At 61.2% G+C, this 25015-nt stretch overlaps 1 protein-coding gene across 1 annotated transcript; it reads right to left on the bottom strand.

Moving 5' to 3' along the window:
* Positions 1–2566: 2566 nt before the first annotated feature.
* On the bottom strand, positions 2567–23607 carry VPS37B (VPS37B subunit of ESCRT-I). The gene is made up of 4 exons (XM_081123236.1): positions 23451–23607; positions 6575–6746; positions 5302–5384; positions 2567–4585 (listed from the first exon to the last, which is right to left on the bottom strand). The coding sequence occupies exons 1-4, from the start codon at positions 23559–23561 to the stop codon at positions 4106–4108; spliced, it is 846 nt and encodes a 281-aa protein (XP_080979362.1). The 5' UTR covers positions 23562–23607; the 3' UTR covers positions 2567–4105.
* Between the last annotated feature and the right edge of the window lie 1408 nt (positions 23608–25015).

Consider the following 25015-nt stretch of genomic DNA (forward strand, 5'->3'; position numbering starts at 1 on the left):
AGGAAACGACCGCGGCTGCGCGAACCACCCCCTGCCGCGCAGGACCGGCCACGTGGGGAAGAGGGAAAGCCTCCAGCTCTCGGCCGGGAGTGCAGTGTTTCCTTATACTGGAGTCTGACTGGCAATAAAACACTTGGACTGTAGTCACCAGTGTCCCGTGAGGGGCTTCGCCTCGGCTGTTCATTTCTCGGGGGCCAGGACCTGGGGTGGGACCCACTTAGCTTCGGCAGGTGACAACGGCCCTCGGAACCCCGCAAACCTGGCAAGTGCTGCTGGTTCTGCCAGGTGTCGTCCGGGCTGTTAGGGAGGCCTGGTTCCCAGCCCCCATGGCTCGTGATCCCCTCCCCCCAGCCTGTGGCCAACCTCGCCTCTCAGGAAAGGGAGGGTCCCTGACTGATGTGGGCCGCACAGCCTTCCTACTGACCACCTCGCGGGAGCCCAGGTCCCCGAGTTCACAGCTGAGCGCCCCTGCGCCCTTTCCCGGGAGATGAAGGCTTCCGGCACTGCCCTTGGCCTCATGCAGCACTTGGAACAAAAGGACAGTGCAGGTGTGGGGAGGGAAGGGCAGCTTGGGTGGCTCCTGCCCAGCTGGCAGAACTGTGTGGCCTCCCTCGTCCGGCCCGTCCACGCCCTGCGCTCGGTCTCCTAAAGGGCGAAGTAGGCTCTGCCTCCCCAGGTGACCGTGAGGTCCAGGTGGGCAGGTGTGAAGTGCTTTGAAAACTAATCTCCATGAAAGGGGAGGGGGTCCTTCCTGTTCTTTCTTAAAAAAACATTTTCATTGAATTTACTAGGGGGACATTGGGTAATGAAATTATATAGGCTTCAGGTGTACAATTCACACCATCACCTGTATGCTGCGCTGTGTTCGCCCCAAGCCAGGCCTCCTTCCAGCACCACTTATCCCCCCTTTACCCTCGCCTACCTCCCCGCCCCCTTCCCTCTAGTCATCACTACTGTCGTCTGTGTCTCAGGTGGTGTTTGGTGTTTTTTTTTTAATTCTCTCCCAGTGATTTTTTTTCCATTGCTTTTCAGAGAGTGGAAGGGAGAGGGAGAGAGAGAGAGAAACATTGATGTGAAAGAGACACAGCAATCGGTTGCCTCCTGCACGCGCCCCGACCAGGGCCAGGGATCAAGCCTGCAACCGAGGAACATGCCCTTGGCCGGAATTGAACCCGGGACCCCTCGGACCGACGGCCGACACGCTAACCACTGAGCCAAACTGGCCAGGGCTCTGTAGTTTTGTGGGGGCTTCTGTTTTTTGTTTTCTTAGTCCCTTCACCCAGCCCCCCAACCCTGTCCCTCTGACAGCTGTCAGTCTCTATCTGATTCTATTTTGTTCGCAAGATCCCAGGAGTGAGGTCATGGGATGCTTGTCTTTCCCCGACTGGCTTGTTTCACTTAGCGTCATGCTCTCGGCCCATCCGCGCTGTCGCAAACGGTAAGATGGCCTTGTTTACGGCCGACGCCTGTTCTTGTTCCTGAGGGGAAACAGCTGGAGAAAAGACTGAAGCGCTGGTTCCCTCCCCCGGTACAGGCCAGTGAGCACCGGTGTGAGTCGGGGACACTGGAACCGGAGGCCACGCAGGAGAAGCCTCGGGGCAGGTGCCGCTCCCCGGATCTTCCCGGAGCCGAGGCCCGGAGGCCCGGAGGCCCGGAGGGCAGGAGGAGGCTGGGGAGGAGCCGGGCCCACTGTGATTCTGGCTGCAAGTTCCCTAGCAGCCAATGGGAAAAGAGAAACCAGATACAAATTCTCTTCAACAAAAAAGGTGCAAATTGCTCTCTCAGGAAAGCCCCAGGAGTGTCTCCCACGGGTCCTCGCGGCACCCGGCTGCGCAGGGAGTGGTGTCCCGCGCAGGGGCCGAGGTGGGTGAGCTCAGGGCTGCTGTGGGTGCTTCCTGTGTCCCCACCCACGGAGCAAAGCCCCCCCCAGGGCATCAGGCCAACATGCAGCTCCGGGACAGCAGGCAGTGAGGGCCCCTGGCGCGGCTCAGCTTGGTGGGGCCCCTTTAAATACCGTGGGCAAGTCCCCAGAGCAAAATGTTAGCACTGCCCAGCCGGCTTGGGCGTTTACCCACGAACCTGGAGGCCATCAGTTCGATTCCCGGTCGGGGCACAGGCCCGGGCTGGATCCCCAGAAGGGGGTGTGCAGGAGGCAGCTGATCAGTGACTCTCATCATTGATGTTTCTCTCTCTCTCCCTTCCTCTAAAAATCAATTTAAATTTAAAAAAGCAACTGACCTCTATCATGTGAAACAGGCAAGACTGTCTTAGTTTCCACCAGCTGTGCAGCATGAGGTGGAGAGGGGACCCTGTGGACAGAAGCCAGGAAGGGACTGAGGTCCTGACAGGGCAGCCTGGACCCCAGAGCCACCCGAGACCCTTGCCGCCTCCTGCCCTTTACTGATGTTTACGAGAATTCCTGACTTAAAGCAGGAACAAAGGCCCTGCTTCAGGGCCGGGGCCCCGGACAAGGCAGGACTTGGGCCATCTGGGCAGCTTTTATTTTTAACTCCAGTAGACGCCCCAGTGAGCTCCACCGATGTTCTGAGACCACACACAGCACAGCTGTTACGAACAATTCTTTATTAAAAAGGGTCCTACAGCCTCACAACCGCAGCTCAGACGTGCCCTGGAGAGATGGCGCGGCCAGCCTGGCAGCCCCCTCGCCACGTCTGAGCCGAGTGCCCAGGGCTGGCTGCGCCCCCTGCGGGCGGCAGAGGTATCGGGGTGGGTGGCACTGCTCTCGAGGTCCACAGAACGTGGCGGGCGCCCGTGATTGGCATGGCAGTAAATCGTCCTATACAGCGTTGTTTCCTTAAAAAGTTACAATACAGTAGAGTTCAAGTCCAGAGCCAAGCTGTGTGGTAACTGAGCACGAAGGTCGGTGGCCTCGCCCACGGCCGCCAGGACGGACCGTTGGAGCTCTGCCCGGATCCCGTCACCTCAGCAGCAGCCAGCGGGGCAGGTAGTCAGAGGCCAAGGCCAGTTCACGCCTGAGCACCTGGCCTGTTTGTCAACAGGTAGGCGGCGGCTGACCCCCAACCCCTGGGAATTCAGCACGTGTGGCACCTGTAGCTGAGAACCGAGGGGCAGGAAGAGGGCCCTAGCTTGCTGGCACCCTCCCTCTCCCAGGGGGCCAGCTCCCTCTGGCTGGAGCCCCTGCCCCCACCCACGCCCCAGGGCCCAGCTGGGGGCAGTGATATTGGCTAAGAGGGTCCTGGGCCAGGGCAGCAGCCTTTTTACAACACTGAGCTTCCTGAACAAGCCACTAGGGACAGCAGCTGGCGACGGCCATCCCATGGCCCGGGGGCCTGCGGGTGCCCAAGGCAGCCCCCACTGGCACCGGGTGAAGCTAAGGCACGGGGCCTGCAGGTCGCTGGTGGGACTGTGCTGGGGTGCGAGACAGGAAACAGCGTTCACTTCGATCTGCTCAGACGTGCGTTTTTATAAAGTTTCCCTGAATGGCTTTGTGTCAAAAAGTTTCCTTCCCCAATATAAAACAGGAAATTTACACACATAGTAAAAATATCGGAATATTTCTTCCTAGAAACCCTGGGGCCGGCTGAGGGGGACGGGCTGGGGGGGAGGGGAGGGGGGAGCCGGGACATCTGTGCAAAGTCCAGCTCTGCCCACCCCACAGGCCCGGCCTCATGGGCAGCGGGCCAAGTGCAAACCCTGCGTGTGGCTTGGAAGGATCCAGGTTTGGGGGGGCAGGGGGACAACCGCCCACCCCACACAGACTCAAGTGAGCACCTCCTGGCTGACCCTCACTGGGCTGGGCAGGCCGGGACAAGCTGTCCTGGAAATGAAGCAGTAAGACGGCCACGCTCACTGAGGAAAGCTGAGATGAGGACCGATCCTAAGGGGGCCAGGCGGCTTCCCCCGATTTACGAGCTCACCCACACGACAGGACCTAGGAAACGCACGAGCACACACACCAGCCGGCCCGGGTGCCAGGCTGAGGCTCATGCACGGCCCAGGGCCCCACGTGACTCACCCCGACCTACGGCGGTGAAGTCGGGCGCCGCCGGGCCTGGCAGCCTCCCGAGCGGCCCGGCCAGCGGGCTGGCGGGAGGGCAAAGTCTCCAGGACGGCCCAGGGCCCCTCACTGCAGGATGAAGCCCGGCTGGTGCGGCAGGCGGGGCGGGGGCCGCTGGGGGAGAGCCGGCGGGTGCGGAGACACAAACTGCGCGGGGAATCCTTGCTGGGGGGGGAGGCCCACGCGGGGGGGCAGGGGGGGGCACGGCGGTCCCGGGTACAGGGAGGCCTGCGCAGCGCCCAGGGCAGTGGTAAACGGCGTGGCTAAGCGTCCTGCGGGCACCGGGGGCGGGATGCGCCGGGGCATGGCGGAGGGGGGCCCACTGGCCTCCAGGGGGGGGTAGGGCAGGGGCACCGTGGGCACCGGCTCAGGCACCCTGGGCTTCGGCGGGGCCGGGGCCTTCGGGAGTCTCTGCCCCTTCAGCACCATCTCCTGCAGCTTCTCGATCTTCACTCTCCGCACGTGGGCCAGTTTCCGTTGGCTCTGGTAGACGTCGATGAAGGAGTCCAGGGGCAGCTCGCCGTCGAGAAACTTCTCCGCCATGTTCTGAAAGAAGCGAGGGACGCCTGGTCACCGGGACGGCCCAGCCCCGAGGGGAGGCCGCTCCCTTCACCACCCAGCAGCTCGAAGAGGACCCCGGCTTCCTCCCAACTCCCCTCCCTCCTCTCGTCCACCACGGCTCCAACCGCAGACACTGGCTCACCCCGTGGGCACTGCCTCCGGCCTCAGGATGCAGGGGGCCCCTCGGTGGCCCCGAGAGGACATCACTGTGCCCAGTTCCCACCCTCCCTCCTCACGCCAGCTGGGGCCCGTCCCTCCCCTCCACTGGCTGCACCCTGGCACATGCAGGGTCAGCAGGCAGGAGCCAGCTCGTGCCCACCGGGCCCCACCCAGGCCTGACTGTTCATTAGACGGTGCAGTTGGATGCGGGCCGGCTGCCGGCCTCGCAGCTACGACCGTCCGCCCTGACTCATCTCCTCGCTTAGCGAGGCTCCGGCCTCCAGGGCCCGGCTGGCCGAGTCCCACAGGCAGTGCCCACCCGCTGACGCACAGCAGCCGGCACCTCCGCCCCCTGCGCCCGGCACCTGAGGACCAGATTCCCTGCGGCGTGCCCAGGCTCCAGCTGGCTCTCCCCCGCCCCCTGGCTGAGCCCCCTGGGCTCAGGAGCACCCTGCAAGCCTGCGAGGTGCCACCTCCTGCCTCGGGGGTGTGGCGCACACCACCCCCGGGGGAACTGGGCTAGGGGCACCGGCGGGCGTTACCTCGGTGTCTTCCTCAATCTTGGCTCCTTCAGCCTGGAGAAGCGCCAGCAGGGTCTCCAGGGAAGCACTGCTGGGCTGTCGGTCTGGAGGAAGCAGGAGGCAGGTGAGGAGCAGCACCGGCCGGACCCCGGAAATCAGCGCCCCCGCCCCCGCCCCTCGCTCCCCACGTTCCCCTTCAGAGCAGCAGCACTGCAGCCAGAAGGGGCCTCTAGGGGACACTCCCTGGGCCTCCCAACAGGAGCCCTGCTGCTCCCCAGACGCGCCGGCTCCAGTCCCTGTGCTGCGGCGGGAACTGCCCGTCTGCCGCCCGTGGGGCCGTCGCCGCACGGTGGACACTGAGACTGCGCCCGAATCCCAGCTGACAGATAAAGCCCCAGCGCATCCCGGCGACCTTCTGATGGACGTCAGCGCTCACTTCCGAGGGAGACACCCAGGGGTGGCGCGCGGGCCCGGAGTGTGCGTCTCTCATTTTCGGAGGGGCCGAGGCGGTTTTGCCAGTTTGCGCTTCCCCGTCCCCGGGCGCCCGGCACTGCGGGCCTTTCCGCAGGCGTCCGTCCGGCTGGGTGTGTCCTGGTCCCTTTTCACAGACGTGACGCAGACAGCGAGGGGACTACGGTACCAGACGCCACTGGGACCTCGCTAAGGGGATGACTTTTAATCTCCTAAGTCTCCCGGGAACCGACCCGAAGCCCTCAGGACTCGATCTTCAGTCCCTACTTCTCTTTGCTAACGGCTGTAAACGAAAGTGGTGCCTCAGTGACATTAAAATAAAAAGGCCGGGCCCGGCCCGCGTGGCAAGGTGGTTGGGCGTCGGCCTAGGATCCGGGAGGTTCACGGTTCGAGTCCCGGTCGGGCACAGGCCCGGGTCGTGGCTGGGTCCCCAGCAGGGGCCGCGCAGGAGGCAGCGGATCCTCGACTCTCATCGCCCTGTTTCTCTCTCTCCCTCTCCCTTCCTCTCAATGAAATCCATAAAAAAATGAAAATGAAAGTTTTTACAGAAAACACCCCACTGACGATGTTAACACGAACTCAGGGCCGAACGGCGCAGGATAAACCGCCTGCTGCGCGTCGCGATCAGGAAGCTGCCCCGGCCTCCCCCGCGCTGTGGGGAGGCAGAAGCTGGCGGCCCAGTCCTGCGTGTCCACGATTTCTTCGCGGCGGCGCCCTCGCGGCGCTGAGGTTTCCCGCGAGACTGTTTCCTCCCTGGGGCGCGGCACCGTGCAAGCGTGTGCTCCCCTCCACCCCGCGCCCGAGCGCGCCCGGGGCAGCGTACCTAGCTTGGTCTTCTTTATCTGATAGGCCTCGAAGAGCGCCTGCAGCTCCTGGTACTTCTGCGTGAGGCTGGCCTTTCGGGCGTCCAGCCGGGGCTGGTACAGGAGGTTGCCTTCGGCCAGGCTCCGGTTGCTGGCCAGCGTCATCTCCTTGTTGAGCTGCACGTTCTGTGTCTGCGAGGAACAGGCCGGCCCGTGAGAACCCGGGCGAGCGCGCTGGTTCCCGCCGCGTCCCCAGAGGCCCCCCCAGCCCCTCTGATGTCCCGAGCGGACCCTGCTCCCGGCCCTTGACGAGCAAGGCCGCGTCCCCTGCAAGGAGCGCGCAGGACCGGCCTCGGCGGCTGCGCTGCGGCTGGAATTCCTCAACCCCCTTGGGAGCAAAGATCCTGGGCTGGGGTTTTTTAGGGCAGGTTTCTGCTGCCCCGGGGAAGTTAAAAGATCACTGTCTCAGGGCAGGGCCAGTTGGCATGATGTCAACTCAGGCTTCACGGTTGGTCCCAGGGAGATGGAAGCTGGGACACGGGGCCCTGGGGAGGCGAGCTCCCAGCGAGGCCACTCCTGGCTCCCACGCCCGCCCCAGGGCCTCCGGCGCCTGGCCGCGTCCAGTCCGGCGAGCCTGACCCTGGGCTGGGGGAGGGGACTTATCTGCCCCACCGGGGGCTCACTATCTGGGAGGTGGAGAAGCCCGCTGCCCCGGCCTGGGGGGGACGGAAGGGCTGAGAGAAACGTAAAGCCTAACAAAGCTTGGCCAGGACAACACTGCGATGAAAAGGCAAACACAGGCACACAGGTCCCTCCTGCTCCAGGCTCCCTTCACTCGCGGCTGACCGGCTTCTCCAGGCCGGCCGGCCGAGGTCATGCAAGCGCGCGTTCTGGGCCCCAAGGTCAGCAGCCGCGGTCCCCAGTGTTTGCCCGTTTCCCTCGGGCCTCTTCTTCAAGCCCACGCCAGTCCCCTCGGGCTCCCCTGCAGGTTTCCTACCCACCACCCCCGGTCTATTTTTCGCTGCTACTTCCTTCCTCTCGACAGTCAGAGGGTAGAGCCCTGGCTGGGCTGCCTCCGCTGCCCTCCCGAGCCAGGCCCACTGGAGGCTCCCGCACGGCTCCCGGCACACTGACCAACATGCGTGCAGACGCACGCGCACACACGCGCACACACACGCACACACAATGCACGCACACGCACACGCATGCACACACGCATGCGCACACACACATGCACACGCACACACATGCACACACGCACACACAATGCACGCACACGCACGCGCATGCACACACGCGCATGCACACACACAATGCACGCACACGCACATACATGCACACACACGCACGCACACACACGCACACACACGTGCAGGCACACACGGGCACACACACATGCACACACACGACTTAGTGGAGTAAGAGAGCACGGGAGGCCCGACGCCCTTCCGAGGACTCTCCCACAGGGGCGTGGGCGCCGGGCCGGGGAGCGGGCGCAGCTCAACACGGAGCTCAGCTCACAGGCAGCCGGAGGCCTCCGCTCAGCGCTCCGCCCTCGGGCAGCAGGAACCGTCTCCCGCTGGAGCCAGGAGCACCCGGGAGGCCTGGGACCGACCAACGGGGCTCACAGTACCACGGGGGTCCCCGCAGGGCCCAGCAGGGGCTCCCTCTGCCCAGCCCCCCGGCACTGCGCTGCCCTGTAGCTCGAGCTGTGTCCCGAGGTCCTTCCTTCGACCGCTGAGCGTTTCAAAGAACAAGGGACAAAACCCAGCCACCACACAGCCGCTGGGAGACGCAGCTCAGAGGGTTTTCCCCTGGGGTCAGGGGGCCTTTACTGGTGAGTTACAAGCGGCGGGGGCGGCAGGGAGGGGCTCAGCTGCCACACGGTAGCATGTCCGAGGCCCCCAGGTCGGCAATTTCTTTTAACGCTAAACACGCAACTACCATCCGAGCAGAAACTGCATTCCTGGGCCTCTGTCCCTGAGAAATGACAACCGTGTTCATGCAAAACCCGGACGTCGGTGTTCTGAGCGGCCTCGTGTGTAATCACCCAAAACCCGACGCAGAAACGTGAAGCGTCTCTCAGCGGGTGAAGGCGGGGACCGGGCGCGCCACCTGCATGCCACAGAACGCCATCGGCCGTAACGGAGAACTGCCGACCCGCGTGGCAACGCGGATGGAAGAGCGAGAAACGCCCGCCGGGGGCCACAGGCTCCGGTCCCGTGTCCACACCGTCCCAAAGGGGCAGAATCATGGAGACGGAGGCGGATTGGTGGCCGGGGGAGGAAGTGGCTCCAGGAGGGCAACCGGAGGCCGCTCGTGGTGCCAGGACCTCCCGGTCCCCCGTCCTGCGCGGGTGTCACCCTCCTGGCTGTGGGTGGGGACAACAGCTCTGCAAGGTGCTACCTCTGGGAGAAACTGGGTGACGGGCCCTTCTGACAACTGCACGTGACTCTACAACCGTCTCCACATTGAAACCTGCGCAAACCATCCGCTGACGAGCTCCTTCCTCCTGCTGGTCTCGCCTCCGAGGGACGAGCCCGGGGCAGGTGCTTAAGGCCACGGCCAGGACCCGGGCTCCTGCTCCCAGACCCACGGCTCTGGCTCAATCAATCTTCGTTCAACAAACGTTTACACGGCAGCTCTTAATCCAGCTCCTCAGTCGGGCGCAGGGAGCCGAGAGGACAGGAGGGCTCCTGTCCTCAGATAAACTCAAGAGTCAGCACAAACGGACCCGAACCGGCTGCGTCCTGGTCTCCGCGGCCCGGGGTGACCCGATCCTGAGAACCAACCGAGCTCCTCCCTCCGCGGGCCTCTGGCCCTGTCCCACGGCCGGGCTCCAGCTTCATGCCTCGTCCTCAGGGACCTCCTTGACGGTGCCCCTAGGCCAGCGGCCACCCTCGGTCACAGCGCCATCTCTTTCCTGCCACCAACCGCAACGAGCATGTAATTTGTGTTCTGGCGCTCTGCCTCCCGGCTGGAGCATGAACGACTTGGGCCACCTCTCGTTGTCACTGGCAGGCGGGCACTGGGCACACCGGCAGCCGCTCAGCACAGCTGCGGAGTGACCCAGAGAGGCCGTGCCCGCCACACACGGCCCGTCACTCAGGCCAGGGCTGGCAACGAAGTGGGTAAGGAAATGCGGAGGCAAAGGGAAAAGAAAAAGCAAAAAGCTGAGTTTGCCAAGGAAATGCCCCAAATTGCTTACTCAACAGGGGACGCCCCTAATGATTCCTCTCAGGCTGAGTCCGGAGAGTGGGGTCTCACACTGGACGTGAGAGGGTAATTCCGAAAGTGGATTTCCCCAAAAGTCCTCTCCGAGGCAGCACTGCGAGCACAGGCCCCGTGTCCTTCCCGGCAGTGGTCCCAGTGTCAGCTGCGGCCTCGGATCACCTGCGGGCGAGGCGGGGCACTGATAAACCCCAATGCCCAGCCCGGGCCCAAGGCTGCCAAGCTCTCCAGGAGGGGCCGGGCATGTGATTCCTCGGGCAGCTAAGCACAGGGTCTAAGCCAGGCCATGTCACTTCTCCCTGCTAGAAGTCCTACCAGCGGGCAACACAGGGCGGCACAGGCCACAGACAAAAGGCAGTTCGTCTGCATAACCATAACGGCGAAGTCAGTCACCAGCCAACAGGAGAGGCCAAGGAAAACTCCCACCGACGCCCACGGGGCCAGCTGTGTTATTTATATTCTTTGCGTATTCATGTTTTTACATTTTAAAAAACTCAGTGGATTCTACGTGGCTGCCCGGACCACCCCCCAGCACCCCGCAGGTGGACAGGCGCCCGGCGGGCGGGATTCTTCCCGAGCACCTGACCACGCCCAGAGCGCGCCCAGGACGCGCCTGCCACGCATAACGCTCTTTCCTCCTCAATATTCCCTCCCGAGGCTCCGCCGGAAAGGCGAGCTGGGGGGACAGGAGCCCGGGAGGTGGGGGACAGGGCCGGGGCCCCTGCATGGGGACAGCCACACGGCGCCCTCCGCACAGCCCAGGCCAGTGGCAGCCACTCGGGGTGACGCACAGCCCGACCCCCACCGACCCCGGCCTCGGCGGCCGTGACGGATCCGCACAGCGAACCCGAGACCGCGGGAGAGGCCGCCGCACTGGGAGCCAGCAGGCGCCCGAAATTGAAAACAGTGTCGCCCGCCCCCGACGGCCTCGTATTCCCTTTTCTTAACCAGAGAGAGATCTTTTCAGGAAATAATCTCTGTGGTAAGGAAACGTTTTCATCCGTGTGCTCAGTTTCACTGAAGCTTCTCTTCCTGCTCCTGTGATCGGAGGAAAATCAGATGCACGAAGCAGCATTTACCGCAGGATGCGACTCACGGGGTCATTTCTGCCCGTCTGTGTGTCTGTCTGCCCTGAGCCCGGAGCTGTCGGGAAGGATGTCCACCCACAGCCCACAGTGACCTCCACACGGCGCGACCTCGGTGCCTTCCTCCCTCTGCTTGTGTACAATGCTCGGCTCACTGTAACGAGCAAGGGCGAATTTACAGAAAAAGTCTTTTTTTTTAATTACAAAAAAACCACCACCACCTGTCAGGTATCAGTGGTGCCAGAGGGCAGGGGCTCCAGGGAATAGCCCGCCTTTGTCTTAGAAAAGGAGACAAGGATTTGCCACGCACTTGCCCTGGCATAAACGTCGACCCCTTTCCCTCCTGCGATGCTCCTGGCGGCACGTGATGTCCCCGCAGCGTGTTCTACCTCGAATCACAGGTGGTTGCTTATTTACTCACCTGGGCCGGGCCCCGCCTTGTGAGAGCCTGGATGACGGAAGGGAAGGGCTTTCCCGATGAAGTAAAATGACAGGAGCTCACACCCACCCGAGAGAACTGTCGCTCGCTCCGGATGCCGGGAACCAGCAGGGCACCCGGCAGGCACCGGCTACCGAGAAAAACTTGCTCAACTTAATCGGCAGGAACTGGGATCTCGGGAGCCTCAGGCCACTGTCAGTTAATTGTTAACAACTCGCTAAACTGCTCTGAAGATAAACTTCTTAGAATGCTCACCGCAGGTAGTCACACAGGGACCCACCGGCCGCTGGCTGGGGAGCTGTCTGCGCTCCCGCCTCTCGGCAGTGACCGCGGTTTGGAAATGCACCGGGAAGGGAGAGGTGACGGTGCCGCCAGGGCTGCGCCCGAGCGAACGGCAGCGACGGCTGGGCCGCGCTGGCCCTTTAAGCAGGGCCGGCCGGCGGATTCGGTGGCGAAGGCTTGGCAGGCGCGGGGCAGGCTGACCTCGTCTCCCGCTGGGCTGCGCACACCTGATCCAGCTCACCGGCTGCTTCAGGGTCAGGGCCGCCAGAGTCACGTGCGGTGTGAGCTCGGCCTTTGATGCGAAAGGTTAGGTTACTCGAAAGCAGCCCAAATTCACCTCCACTCGGTGAGACGCCCTTTCCAGGGCGAGCCGGTTCCCCGCGGGCGTCAGGCAGAGCCGTGACCCACCCAAGGCCTCAGTGCCCGGGGCTGCCTGCTACCCGCAGCCCACGCGCTTCCTCCTACCCGAGCCTTCCACCCGACTTTGTTTTTTTTTAAATCCTGACCTGAGGATATTTTCTCTATCGAGTTGTGCAGGGGTGGGGAACCTTTTTTTCTGCCAAGGGCCGCTTGGCTATTTATAACATCATTCGAGGGCCGTACAAAATTATCAACCTAAAAATCAGCTACGAGGAGAGCTCCTAAGTTTGTTGAATTTCGAGTCCCGCCTGTGGCTGCCTTGGCAGGGCCTGACCAAAGGATCCCTCAGGGCCGTGTAAGGCCCGAGGGCGGACATGCCCCAGCCCAGTTTGAGAGAGTGGAAGGGACAGGGAGGGACAGAGAGACACACTGACTGGCTGCCTCCTGCAGACGCCCAGATGGTGGCTGGGCGGGGATGGGGCCTGCAACCCAAGTACACACGTGCCCCTGACCGGAATCGAACCCCGGACCCTGCAGTCTGCGGGCTGACACTCTAACCACTGAGCCAAACCGGCCAGGGCAGTTCCTTGAGTTTTAATGAGAAAAAAAAACAACCCTCAACGGTTGCAGAGTTGGCCTGTTTAACACATTAACAAAACGAGAGATCTGGAAATATACAAAAATAGAGCGAGAGCCCAGTGGAACACAATGAAACTGTCCCAAAATACAGCACTCCCGTGGGCCCGCGAGGCCGTCTCCAGGGCGGCAGCCTGCTCGGGAAGGGAAATTTACCAGCTGCTTCTCGGACCTTCCACCGGGGCAGCCACGCAACGAGCAACAGGTGAGATGAGCGAGAACCCGTGGAGACGGAGCTGGCTGCCCTCGGGGACAGAGCAGCCGGGCACCCCTCCCTGTGGGGCCGGCTGGCATCTTAAGTCAGTATGCCCGTCACTCTAAGGACGGGCGACCCCACAAATGCAAAAGGCTGGGCTTGAGCCTTGGCCAGTTTGGCTCAGTGGTTAGTGTCAGCCCCTCGGGTCCCGGGTTCGATTCTTGCCGAGGGCACGTACCTGGGTTGCTGCAGGCTCGAGCCCTGGGCACAGTTGGGGTGCGAGCGGGAGGCAACCAACCGATGTGTCCCTCACATCAGTGTCTCTCCCCCCTCCACTGTCTGAAAAGCAACGGAAATAATATCCTCAGGTGAGGATTTTAAAAAACACACCAAAAAACAAAAGGCTGGGCTTGGAAATCAACGGACTGTCCCGGAGAAGCCGTTAAGTGGTCTTGGGGACACACGATTTTATCGTTTTCCAGTTCTGGCCGCACAACATTCCAGGGAGGCTTTGTTGGTTTTTTTCCTAGACGACTTATTTCCTAATATTCGGAGAAAACCACCCAAGCTCTCCCCGCTTCTTGGATGTATGTGGATATACCGGGGGTGCCGGTTCTGGGGACTGTCCCGGGCTGTAACGGTCACTAGGAGAGTATCGGGGGCCTTCTAAGGCCTGGGGCTCTGGGTGGGGGAGGCGGAAGGGGGATGGGGCACCCAACTGATCACAATGAACTGCCTTCGTCCCCCAACAGCAAGGGGCTCCCCACACTGGGCCCACCTGGTCCCACAGAGTCCCAGTCTCAGCGGGTGAGCCAGGGGAGCCCCGGGAGCCCTCCCTCCCTCCCTCCCCACGGTCAGAACCAATTAGCGGCTGGTTAACCCAGCGGTTTGGTTAAAGCAGGAAATCGCTAAAGACACGAGATTGTAAAGACACACCTGCCCCTTTTTTCATTTGAGGCAAAGGTCTGAAGCGTGTCCACTGGCTCGAGTTCCAAGCGTTTTCCCGCCCAGACCGGGCAGGCGCTGGACGAGCCAGGTGGGCGGAGGCCTCCCGGGACCCCCGTTTCCCCCCAGCCTGGTCCGCGCCTGGTTGGCGTCCATCGCCGACGCCAATTCTGAGCCCACACCTCTCCCTCTCCTTACCCTCCCGGCTCCGCAGCTGCTGGAGGGTTTCACGGAGTCATTTCATTACCCTAACAACAAAACCAGAAGGACCGGTCTCCGAGCAAACACCTCTGAGTGTGGGAACAGCAATGCCTGCTAACTGGTCACGGTCACGGTCATGGGGGGGGGCGGCATCGATCATTAGACTCGAAGGGCACGGACCGGTCAACCCCGGGCCCACGTTGGTTAAGTGCAGGGAGGTCAATTAGTAGCTTCCACTGTAATTTAAAAACCAGGTCCCTCCTCCCCTCCCCCCAAAGAAAGCCGCCCAAAAAGAAGGCAGTTTCGAAACCCTGCTTTTCTCAGTAGCAGTTTCTGGCTGGAACCGTCAGCCACAGCACTCGCTCGCTAGCAAGAGCTCAGGCTTTTTTCTCTCTACTCTACGGCCTTTTTAACCACCAGGTGCAAGAAACGCCAATGCTCTGGGGCAGTCTCCGCACAGGCGCACAGAGGAAAACTCCTACCGGGCCCACCCCAGGCTCACCTTCAAGGCGCGACCTCCTGGCAGTTGCGCCCTTGACACTTAAAAACGCAGCGAGACGCGCTTCCAACGCCTGACTCGAGGGTTCGGTCGGACAGATAACATTTACTCTCACATGACTGAAATTACTCATCCCTTAGTCAAGTCGAGAAAATGCTGCTCTAATCAGGGAGTTTTTATTTTAAAGTCTGTGGCTACAGAAGAAGAGGATTCATCAGAGGAGAAACCAGCCACTCAAACTTCACAACCAAGAAAACCTTGGCAAGTCTATCGGACGGAGGAAACTAGACGGTCCCACGGAAAGGCGTGGCTGGATACTTCAGGCGAATCCATTTCCAAAAAATTAAACGTTGATTTTTTTTCTCATAGATTTAGGTTCAACGATGTTAACTGTGGTATAACTTATAACAGCCAGAAAAAAAATTTTGAAAAAAAAAAAAGCCCAGATACATTCTTATATTCCAGTAAGAAAATGCCCAGAATATAACACAAAACACACAGAAAACTGTATAAACAGAATGAACCCAGTGGAGAAAGCAGACGGATAAAACGTCCGTTAACACATACGACTATATATCTTTCCCTACAGTTTTCTGTATTTCATTTTCTGTCCTATGATAAACACGTAAAAAAATATTATTGTTATTTTTTAAATATACCTTTATTGATTTCAGAGAGAGGAAAGGAGAGGGAGAGAGATAGAAGCATCAACAATGAGAGAGCCATTGACCGAGCCCGCAACCCGGGCATGTGCCCTGACCGGGAATCGAACCCCGATCGCCTGGATCCCAGGTCGACGCTCAACCGCTGAGCCACGCCTGGCCGGGCAAAAAAAAAGTTATTTTTTTATAAACCCGAGCCCGTGGGCTGTGGAAGCCGACGGGCCCACATATCCCCTAAATAAGCACTTGCCAAGCGTGCCCCAGGGGCTCTGTGGCAAAGCTGCCACGCGTGGCCCTCTGGGGAGCGCCCCCCACGCCCCGGCAGTGCCCACTGGACAAAGTGAGGCAGAGCGAAACCCTCTTACCTAACCACTGCTTTCCTAACCCCGACTGCCACACGGCCCTTTCAGGGGATCACCGTGAACATCCACAGAATTGGGGCTCTAAGGGGAACCCTGCCCCGAGCGGCCCCACCGCTGAACTGCCGCGGCTCCCGCCTGCTGGGCACGTAACACCGCCACCCACTGTGTCCAAGGTTTACAAACGTTCTTGCGTCGCCCGCAGGACAGCTCCTAAGGGTGGTGCTAGGAAACTCCCACTAAGCACACCGACGTCCGGGGAGCGTAAGCTGTGCCCACAGTTCCCGAGACGCAAGCCCAGTCCTGTCTCAACCACGAGGCTGACTCGTCGACTTCACATTTTTAGGTTTTACTTTATTTTGACCTTACCTTTTTGTGCACAGCTTTTGATAACATCTGCCTCTCTGTCTATCACCGATTTCTTGGCTGTGTTTTTCCCGACACCCTTTGGTAAGCGTCTGCCACTGGCAGACGAACCACACGCGGCGACCCAAGGTGCTGCTGAACTGCGCGCAAAGCGAGACGGGCCGCGCCGTGAGCCCAGGGCGAGTCGTCCTGGGCACCGAGGGCCCCCAAGGCCTCTGTACCCGCTGGTTTCCAGCATTCAACCGCTCTGCCTGCTTTCCGGTCGCGTCTCCTCCGTCCGTTCCCCCCACTGGCTGCCTGAATCCGCCACAGACACTGCAAGCGAGACCACAGCGCCCTGCCCGGCTCGGCACCTCCAGGGCTCCCTGACGGGCGGCCCCGGCCCAGGCCCGGGCACCTGCCACCGTCCCCACAGCAGCTATTCTGCCCCAAATACTGAGATAAAAGCCGAAAAAGTAACCAGCCACGTCGGCTCAGCCCGAGAGCCCATCACTGCTACACGTGACGGAGGCCGAGGCCAAGACGCTCTGTCTACTCCGAGGTTCCTCTTTCCGCCCGTCCGCCCGACGGGACACGACCGCCGCAACAGGATGTCAGCTTGTCCGTCAAAGGAGGTCACCGCCCGCGCCTCCGCCCTTTGATGCCACCTCTTTCCTCCTCCCAGCCCCATTACTCCCCGCGATCCTTCAACCTTGTACATCCCCCTGTAGCAAGCACCCGGAGGAAGCTGGCCCCCAAATTTGGCTCCAAACCTGCCGGATGGTGGACCTGCCCTGCTTGTCCGTCACGCTCAGGCCAACCCTGACTCTGTGACCCCCTCTCCCACCTCCCACTCCCTCTGGCCCACCCTCTAATTTCTGCTGGACGCCCAGCTCTCTGCATTCGCTGGGCAGCGCTTGCCCACACATCCTGTGTGCCAGGCAGCGTGCCAGGAGCCGGGACAGAGAGAAACACATCCCAGGCTCACCCGGCCGGCGAGGCTCAGCGGTTGAGCATCGACCTAGGATCTAGGAGATCGGGGTTCGATTCCTGGTCAGGGCACGTGCCCGGGTTGTGGCTCGATCCCCAGTGGGGGGCGTGCAGGAGGCAGCCGATCAGTGACTCTCATCATTGACGTTTCTCTCTCTCTCCCTTCCTCTCTCTGACATCAATAAAGACATTTAACAAACAAACAAAAACGCATCCCAGTCTCAGTGGGGACACAGGGAAGTAAAGAACTCACACGATTGTGGCGAGTGCCACGGAGAGTCATGCCAAGAAGGGAGAGCCCGGGGGGCGGGGCTGGCGAGGTCCCTCCAGTGGGCAGGGGAGGGACAATCCCACCAGGACAGGGAAGTGGGAGGCGAGCCCACAGCCGGCCTGCGTCTCCTCTCCAGAGCCCGGGCTCCCATCCTAACTTCTCACCGGCACTTCTGTTTCGCCTTCCACCTGGTCCCCTGGCATGTCCCCTCGCCAGTCCCGCCCACGGCCTGCTGCCAGGCTCTCCTTCCCGACGTGCCCCTCTGCTCCAAAGTGGAGGAAACACAGCCGCCACCACGGAGCCCGCGCCCGGCCCTCTGCCCCCACGGCCCCTCTTCCTGTCACTCCCCTGCCCCTCGGCAAATCTGATCTGGCAAAAGCGGGCTCACCGGCCGTAAACCTGTCCCGGGCCTTCCTGCCCCGGCCGCGCCCGCGGGTGGCCTCTTCCTGATCTTCCGTGTCTGTCTGTCCCGGTGCCGCTGAGGCGCCTTTATAGCTAATAACCGCCACCTGCTCCGGGAGGGGGGGTTAGGCTCAGAAGAAAGCACAGGGCCATTTAACCATTTAAAAAATTGTTACTAACCCCCACCTGTGGGTACTTTTCCCACTGCTTTCAGAGAGCGTGGAAGGGAAGAGGAAGAGAGAAACGTCGGCGTGAGAGGGACCCGCTGGCGGGCTGCCTCCCGCAGGCGCCCCGACCGGGCCGGGGATCGAACCTGCAGCCCAGGCACGTGCCCTTGGCCGGGGACGGAGCCTGCAACCCTCCCGTGTGCAGACGGACGGACGCTCTACCCACGGCGCCGCGCCAGCCAGGGCGCCGGGTTTAAGTGCCCAGCTCAGGGGCGCGAGGCACATTCACACAGTCGGGCGACCGTCACCCCCACCCACCCAGAGCTTCCCACGCGGAAGCTCCCGTCCCATCCTGTCCTGTGTTGCAGGGGTCCGTGCACGTGGCTTCGTCCCCCGGTTTACTACGGGGGCCCTGCCTGTTCACGTGTCTGTCCCTGACGATCCCTCGCACAGCCCGAGCGCCACGGCTGTGGAGCCGGGACGGGACCTTCTGGAGACGGCGGCAGAGACCCTGCCTTTCAGTTTCGGCGACGACGGCCAACGGTAACAATTCACTGAGGCTCCCCCGGGGCCCTGGGGCCACGCGGAGCATCTTACAGGCTTATCTCGTGGAGCCCACCGGACGTGGCTTACCGTTGGTCACCCCCTCTATTTTCAACGCGGAGGCAGCCCCTGGAGAGCCTGAGTGGCCCCACGGCTGGTGTCCTCTGCCACCCCCACGGCGCCGTCGACCACGGCGGCAGCCGCAGAGAGCGATGCAGCAGGACCGGCCAGCAGTTCTGAAACTCTCTCGCTAAAGAAAGGGAGCAGCCCCCACTGCGGGCGTCCTCCATCCGCGTCCTGTCTCCCCTGGGGTTCCACTGCCCCCCTCGGGAACCCCGGAAGGCAGGCAGGGCCGCTAGCCCCCCTCCAGCGGAGAAACCGAAGCATAGGGCGCAAAGAACCGGAAGAAGGTGACACAACTTTAAAAAAACGTAAAATCAGATTAAAAACCGAATTTCAGGAAATATCCTGGGCTCAGTCATTTTTCCCTTTTTTAAAAATATATCTTTATTGATTCCAGAGAGAGGAGGGGAGGGGGGAGAGAGAGAAACATCCATGATGAGAGTCACCGATCGGCGGCCTCCTGCGCGCCCCCTGCTGGGGATCGAGCCCCCAACCCCACCAGGGGCCCGGCGCAGTCATTTTTCACTCGAGTTAAAGTAACAGGTCCGCGGAATGGGAGAAACAAACGGGCAGATGAAGCCTTTACATGCGCAATAATGACCGTGCGACGCGAGCAGGAACCAACGCCGTCCCACACACTGGGAGAGTTTAAATCTTAGGTCCCACACGCCCCTCGCCCCAGCGTCCACGTGTGCGCGGCGAGGCTGGTCCACTGCAACGAGCCCACTGTGATCCCGCGGCGGCCGGCGGCCCCACGCACAGAGCCCCAGCACACGCTCCACCCAGAACACGCTCCACCCAGCACACGCTCCACCCAGAACACGCTCCACCCAGCACACGCTCCACCCAGAACACGCTCCATCCAGCACGCGCCTCGGGGGAGGAAACAGCTCCTTCCAGTCGAGACGCTGGACTTCCCCACCACACGGTCTGGGTCTCAGACCCTCCGCGGTTTTGCAGGTGGGCACTGGAATCCTTAGCACCAGCCAATCTGCTGGGTGGGAGAAGTGACCCGGGGGGTCCGGTTCTGCCGCCCAATCTCCTAGATGACAGTTCCTTTTAAGGGAGTGCCCTGCACACCCACCTGTGGGTCAGGTGGGCCTTGAAAGGGGGGGGCGGGAGAGGCGCACGCCATGGCCATGTAAAAAAAATGCAAAAAAAAATGTGAACATAGGAAACATCAGCCCGAGGCAACAGGAGAGAACCTAAGATCACCGGGGAAGTGCCGCCTGCAGGGGAACAGGAGACACCCGCGGCCTGGAACGCGGGAACGTCCGCAGCTCCAACACGACCGTCCCGTCCTGGCGGCAGGAGAGCTCCCCCCCCCCATTAAAACAATCTCAGTGGAGCACAATGCCCGGCTGTCTTTACGCCTAACAGGAATGAAGGCCTTCAAAACCCAGCCACACTTTCCAGTCGCCACAAAATATCCCCTCCGGCTCGGAGAAGCCTTACTCTGCAATTTAACACATGTCCTTCTGCCAATTAAAAAAAAAAAGAGAGAGAGAGAGGCTTCGGTCCAGGTTAAGCGATCCTGTCCTGTAAAAGGCCTGCTCCACTGACAGGCTCACCCTAGCACCTACTGGGACACCTAATCCTCTTGACCACAGGCAGGTAAAACGTGTCTCAGGCTAATGGCAAGTAAAAATGTACTTAACGGTCTTTTTTTTTTTTTTTTGTACTTAACATTCTTGAAATAAGACCCTATTGATGTGTCCGGGTGATCTGGTATTAACGATTGTCAGGAACTTATCTTAAAAAGAGGGGGCTACATGCCCTGGCCGGCGCGGCTCAGTGGTTAGAGCGTCAGCTGGCGCGTAGAAGGGACGTGGGTTCGATTCCCGGTCAAGGGCACACACCTGGGTTGTCGGTTTGATCCCCGGCCCCAGTTGGGGCTCGTTCAGGAGGCAACCAATCAATGTGTCTCTCTCGCATTGATGTTTCTCTCTCTCTCCCCCCTTCCACTCTCTCTGAAAATCAATGGAAAAAATATCCTCGAGTGAAGATTAAAAAAAAAAAGAGAAAGAACTACAAATGATTATTAAAAATTGCAATCACCCTACTGAGCACTGACCGTGTGTTGCGTTAAGGGCTTAACACGCACTGTCTCACATATTCCCCACATCAACTCCCGGAAATAAATACCATCCCATGACCCTCCTCTGCAGACGCTCAGAGAGGTGCCGTGACTTGCCTGCAACCACACAGCATCGCACAGCCGGGGCGGGGCCGCGTCCAGCCTGGATTGTCTGATTCCGAAACCTGGATGTTCTTTCCGCCGGAGCTTAACTGTTCCATTTGGTCACCAGTGGGCAGTTCACAAAGTATTTTCTTCTCCTGTGTCTCACAACCACCCCCAGATAAACCAACGCATAACACTAGCAGCTGAGCGAAAACTCCCACCGCCCATGAACGCCTGCAAAGCTTTGGTCGTCTGCGGTACACCTGCTCCCTCGGAAACGCCCTGCCCGGGACCAGGGCCACAGGAACTGCTAAGTGCGACCGCGGCCAGGTGAGCCGCCCGGCTATGTCAGGTATTCTGGCCTTCGAGTTGTTTCCTTGTTTTATTTAAAAGCACTACACCCTGAAAAACAGTGACTGCCGAGTTCTTAGCCTGAACTATGTGGCCTCTTCAAGTGGAGTCAGCCAGTCCTCAGAACTTACAGAGATTACTCAGGTATGAATGTCACCTTGACTCAGAAACCAACCCAAACCAAGCCAAACCACCAACAACCCGCAATAAAAAAAACAGCTGCTATCGTAATTTGCCTTTCCCTTAAAATAATTATCTCCATTTCCTAGGCAGAGGCAGCAAGTGAGGCCCCTAACAGCCTCGGTCAGCAGAATTACTTGCCTTCCACAATCTTCCCTCCACTAACAGGCGGTTTATTTCTATTTAATCTTCCACCGATATAACTACAGCGCTCAGTTCTGACTGAAACAGGACAGTCACGTCTAGCCAAATAACTTGGGCTCCACGTCAGAATAACACACCTATCATTTTATTATTAACCGAGAAAGATGCCTGCTGGGCAGTCAACAAAAGGTCTCCTGGCAACGGAGAAGCAGAGAAAAAAGCACAGATTTTCTTTCTTCTGAGACTCTTCATTCAGCCGGGAAAGATGGATTTTGTCACTCAATTATCCTCCAGCATGGAAAGGGCCACATGGAGACCACAAACGGGGTAACACTGCATCTCGGGGAAACCTTCTCTGCGCCAAGTTACACGGCACTGAATACAAGGGGAGTCTTAGTGGAAAGACTGACACCATCTCACGACAGGGGCCTCTCTGTAGCTCGGGACAATGATCTGTTGAGGGTTTTCCAGGGATTCTGAATGTGCAGCCTCCAGACAAGACCCCTTTGAGGGGCTGGCCGGGAGCTGAACAATCCCTCCGCCCTCCCCGGAAAGAAAGCCAAGAGCCTCCCCACACAGGCCCGGCCCGGCCCGCGGGCGGGCGGGCGGGCGTGGGAAGGCGCAGGCTTCAGAGACAAAGGAGGAGGAGTGGGCGCCGGCGGGAGGGCTGGGACCCGCCCGGGCCCACCTGCCCGTCGGCGACCCCGACCCACGGGATGGGACTTTCAGAGAAAGAGCCGGGAGGAAGGGCGAGAAGGAAGCAGGCTGCAGAGGCACAGGGTGAAGTCGGCGACCGCGAGAGCCAACCATGCCGGGAGGGGGGTAACCCTGGGCCATCAGAGAGGGGGGCTGGCTGTCAGCCCCCCTTCCCCAGTTTATCTTCCCCCCAAAAACAGCTGGAGGAAATCTCCTTGGGGGGGGGCAGAGACAACCCTGTAGGGCAGAGCACCCTCCACTGGAATTCCAGAATTCCCTTCTTTCAGGGGGAAGGGGGCGACTCTTACAGAGGCAGGGATCCTGCCACCACCCTGAGCCCCACCCACAGGCTGGCGAAAAGAGCCCCCCGGGGGGTAACGCTGTTAGGGCCATTCCCAGACGAAGTCAAACCCCAGAGGGCCCCTGGGATACTGGGGACCCCTCAGATACACAGACCCCTCACATCTCATCCCAAACTCGGAGACCCCTGCCCAGCCCTAAAGCCCATCTCAGAACTACCTCCCAGACTCAGCTACAGACACAGCCCCTCAAAACTACCTCCCTGACTCAGCTACAGACACAGCCCCCCAAAACTACCTCCCAGACTCAGCTGTACAGACACAGCCCCCCAAAACTACCTCCCAGACTCAGCTACAGACACAGCCCCCCAAAACTACCTCCCAGGCTCAGCTACAGACAAAGCCCCCCAAAACTACCTCCCAGACTCAGCTACAGACACAGCCCCTCAAAACTACCTCCCTGACTCAGCTACAGACACAGCCCCCCAAAACTACCTCCCAGACTCAGCTGTACAGACACAGCCCCCCAAAACTACCTCCCAGACTCAGCTACAGACACAGCCCCCCAAAACTACCTCCCAGGCTCAGCTACAGACAAAGCCCCCCAAAACTACCTCCCAGACTCAGCTACAGACACAGCCCCTCAAAACTACCTCCCTGACTCAGCTACAGACACAGCCCCCCAAAACTACCTCCCAGACTCAGCTACAGACACAGCCCCCCAAAACTACCTCCCAGACTCAGCTACAGACAGCCCCCCAAAACTACCTCCCAGACTCAGCTACAGACACAGCCCCCCGAAACTACCTCCCAGACTCAGCTACAGACCCTCAGCCCCCCACAACGACCTCCGAGACTCGGCCACAGTCAGCCCCTCAAACCCATCTCGGAACCCGAAAAATTCTCTCCTTAAGGCTCACCCCCAGCGAGTCCACTCGGCCCCTCAAAACCTATCCTCCGACCCCGTGCCTCCCTCTCCCTGTACCCCAGCCTCCCCCTAAACCCCAACCTCTGCCCGGGCGTAACCCCCGGCGCCTCAGTCCGGCCTGTCACCCCTGATCCTCGACCCCCCGGCTCCCCCCCGCCCCCCAGCCTCAGCCACAGTCCTCTGCGCCCCCAAAAGCCCACGCCGGGCCCCCATCCCCCGCTTCATCCCCAGCCCGGACCCCAGCCCCGGGGCCCGACGCCTCTCCCCGCTCAGCCCGCGCCCCCCGCCCGCGCCCCCCGCCCCCGCCCCCGCCCCGCGCCCCCCGCCCCGCGCCCCCGCCCCGCGCCCCCGCCCCGCGCCCCCGCCCCGCGGCCCCGCACCTCCTCCATGCGCTGCACCATGGCCGCCAGCTGCGCCTCGTCCTCCAGCAGCTCGTGCAGCTGCACCAGCGACAGCCCCGCGAACCGCGCCTCGGCCCCGGCGCCCGCCATCCCGCGTCCCCGCCGCCGCCGCTCTGGCCGCCGGACTCCGCCGACCGGAAGGGCCGCCGCAAGCCCCGCCCCCGGCCCGGGGAGGGGGCGCGTGACGCCAGCCTGGGCGTGACGTCACCGCGCGGGGCGGGGCGTCGCCGGCGCTCACCTGGCGGGGCGCGGGGCGCGGGGCGCGGGGCGCGGGCCTGGGGAGGCCGGGGGCTCCCGCGGGGAGGGAAGGGGCTCGGGCCCGGACGCGTGACGCAAGGGCGGCGGCGATGATGTCACTGCGGCGCAGCGGAGGGCGGCGTGATGTCATAAGAGCCTCTCCTGGTTCCCAGACGCAGAGGAAGTGGGCGGAGGACGGGAGTCGGTGCGGCCCAGGCTGAGCCCCAGGAGGGGCCTTGCGGGGAGGCCTTAGGTGCCCGCGGGGCGGGGGTCCCATCGCTCCCTTGCGATTCCTGAGGCCTCCTGGGGGCTGGGCTGTGGGGCGCTGCTCCGGGGGGCGCGCCGGCCGGGGGAGCAAACAAGTGGCGTGGGGACAAGTTGGGAGAGGGAAGGAAGGCCTGAGAGGGGGGAAGGAAGGCCTTCTTTTTATTGTTTTAAGCCTCACGGGAGATGTTTTTCCATTTCTTTCCGGAGGGAGCAGCCGGGGAGACAGAGAGAGACAGACAAACCCCAGTTGGTTGCCTCCTGCACACCCCCAACCCCCAGCTGGGCCTGCAACCCAGCTCTGTGCCCTCGGCTGGTATTGAACCTGGGACACTTCAGTCCTGGGGCCGAAGCTCTAACCCCTGAGCGAACCCGGCTAGGGCCATTCTTTAGGAGAGTAGTAAAAGGTGGTCCTCTCGGAGAAGGCGACAGCTCAGCGGAGCTACAGGACAGGAGCGGACGAAACAGCCACCGTTCCTGTAGGAAGCCGGAGGCAGCCAGACCGGCATGTGCAAAGGTCCTGAGGCAGGACTAGCTTGGAACATTCAAGGAACGAGAAGACCAGGATGGCTGGATCATCGTGACCCAGGACCCGTGCCCGTGGCCCCATTGCACCCGCTCAGAGGACGGCACCTGGACATCAAGGTGGGCCGACCTGCGCCCTTTCAGAAATGACGTAATTTAGGGTGTCATCGCTCAGTCTCCGCAGCTCCCTGGAAGTCGCTGGAGATCCGGGAGTCTGGGAACTCATCCCGCTTCGGAACCTGCCGCGGTTCTAGTGGAAAGAAACCCGAGTCTGAGGTTAACCACTACAGCCCCCTAACTTTACACGTAAGAAACTGTGGCCCCCGGGGAGAGGAAGTTTTCGTTTTGTTTTTCCAAAATCAAGTCGTTGGCAGGTCTCCTGGCTCCCAGGCTGGCGTCCACCACGCTGGCATCACACCACACTGAGCCCGTCGGCCCTGAACACAGGCGAGGCATTCAGGGCACGCTTGCGGGCTGACTGATGGGCTTTGTGTGTGAAGACGATGCCTCTGCTTCTC

This window comes from Miniopterus schreibersii, assembly GCF_964146895.1.
Source record: "Miniopterus schreibersii genome assembly, chromosome: 20".
Classification (NCBI taxonomy): domain Eukaryota; kingdom Metazoa; phylum Chordata; class Mammalia; order Chiroptera; family Miniopteridae; genus Miniopterus; species Miniopterus schreibersii.

Coding starts and splice junctions, on each gene's coding strand:
- VPS37B (XM_081123236.1), bottom strand. CDS start 23,561: ATGGCGGGCGCCGGGGCCGAGGCGCGGTTCGCGGGGCTGTCGCTGGTG. Junction 5,385..6,574: donor GATAAAGAAGACCAAGCTAG/GTACGCTGCCCC, acceptor TGCTTCCTCCAG/ACCGACAGCCCAGCAGTGCT. Junction 4,586..5,301: donor AGATTGAGGAAGACACCGAG/GTAACGCCCGCC, acceptor CGCTTCTTTCAG/AACATGGCGGAGAAGTTTCT.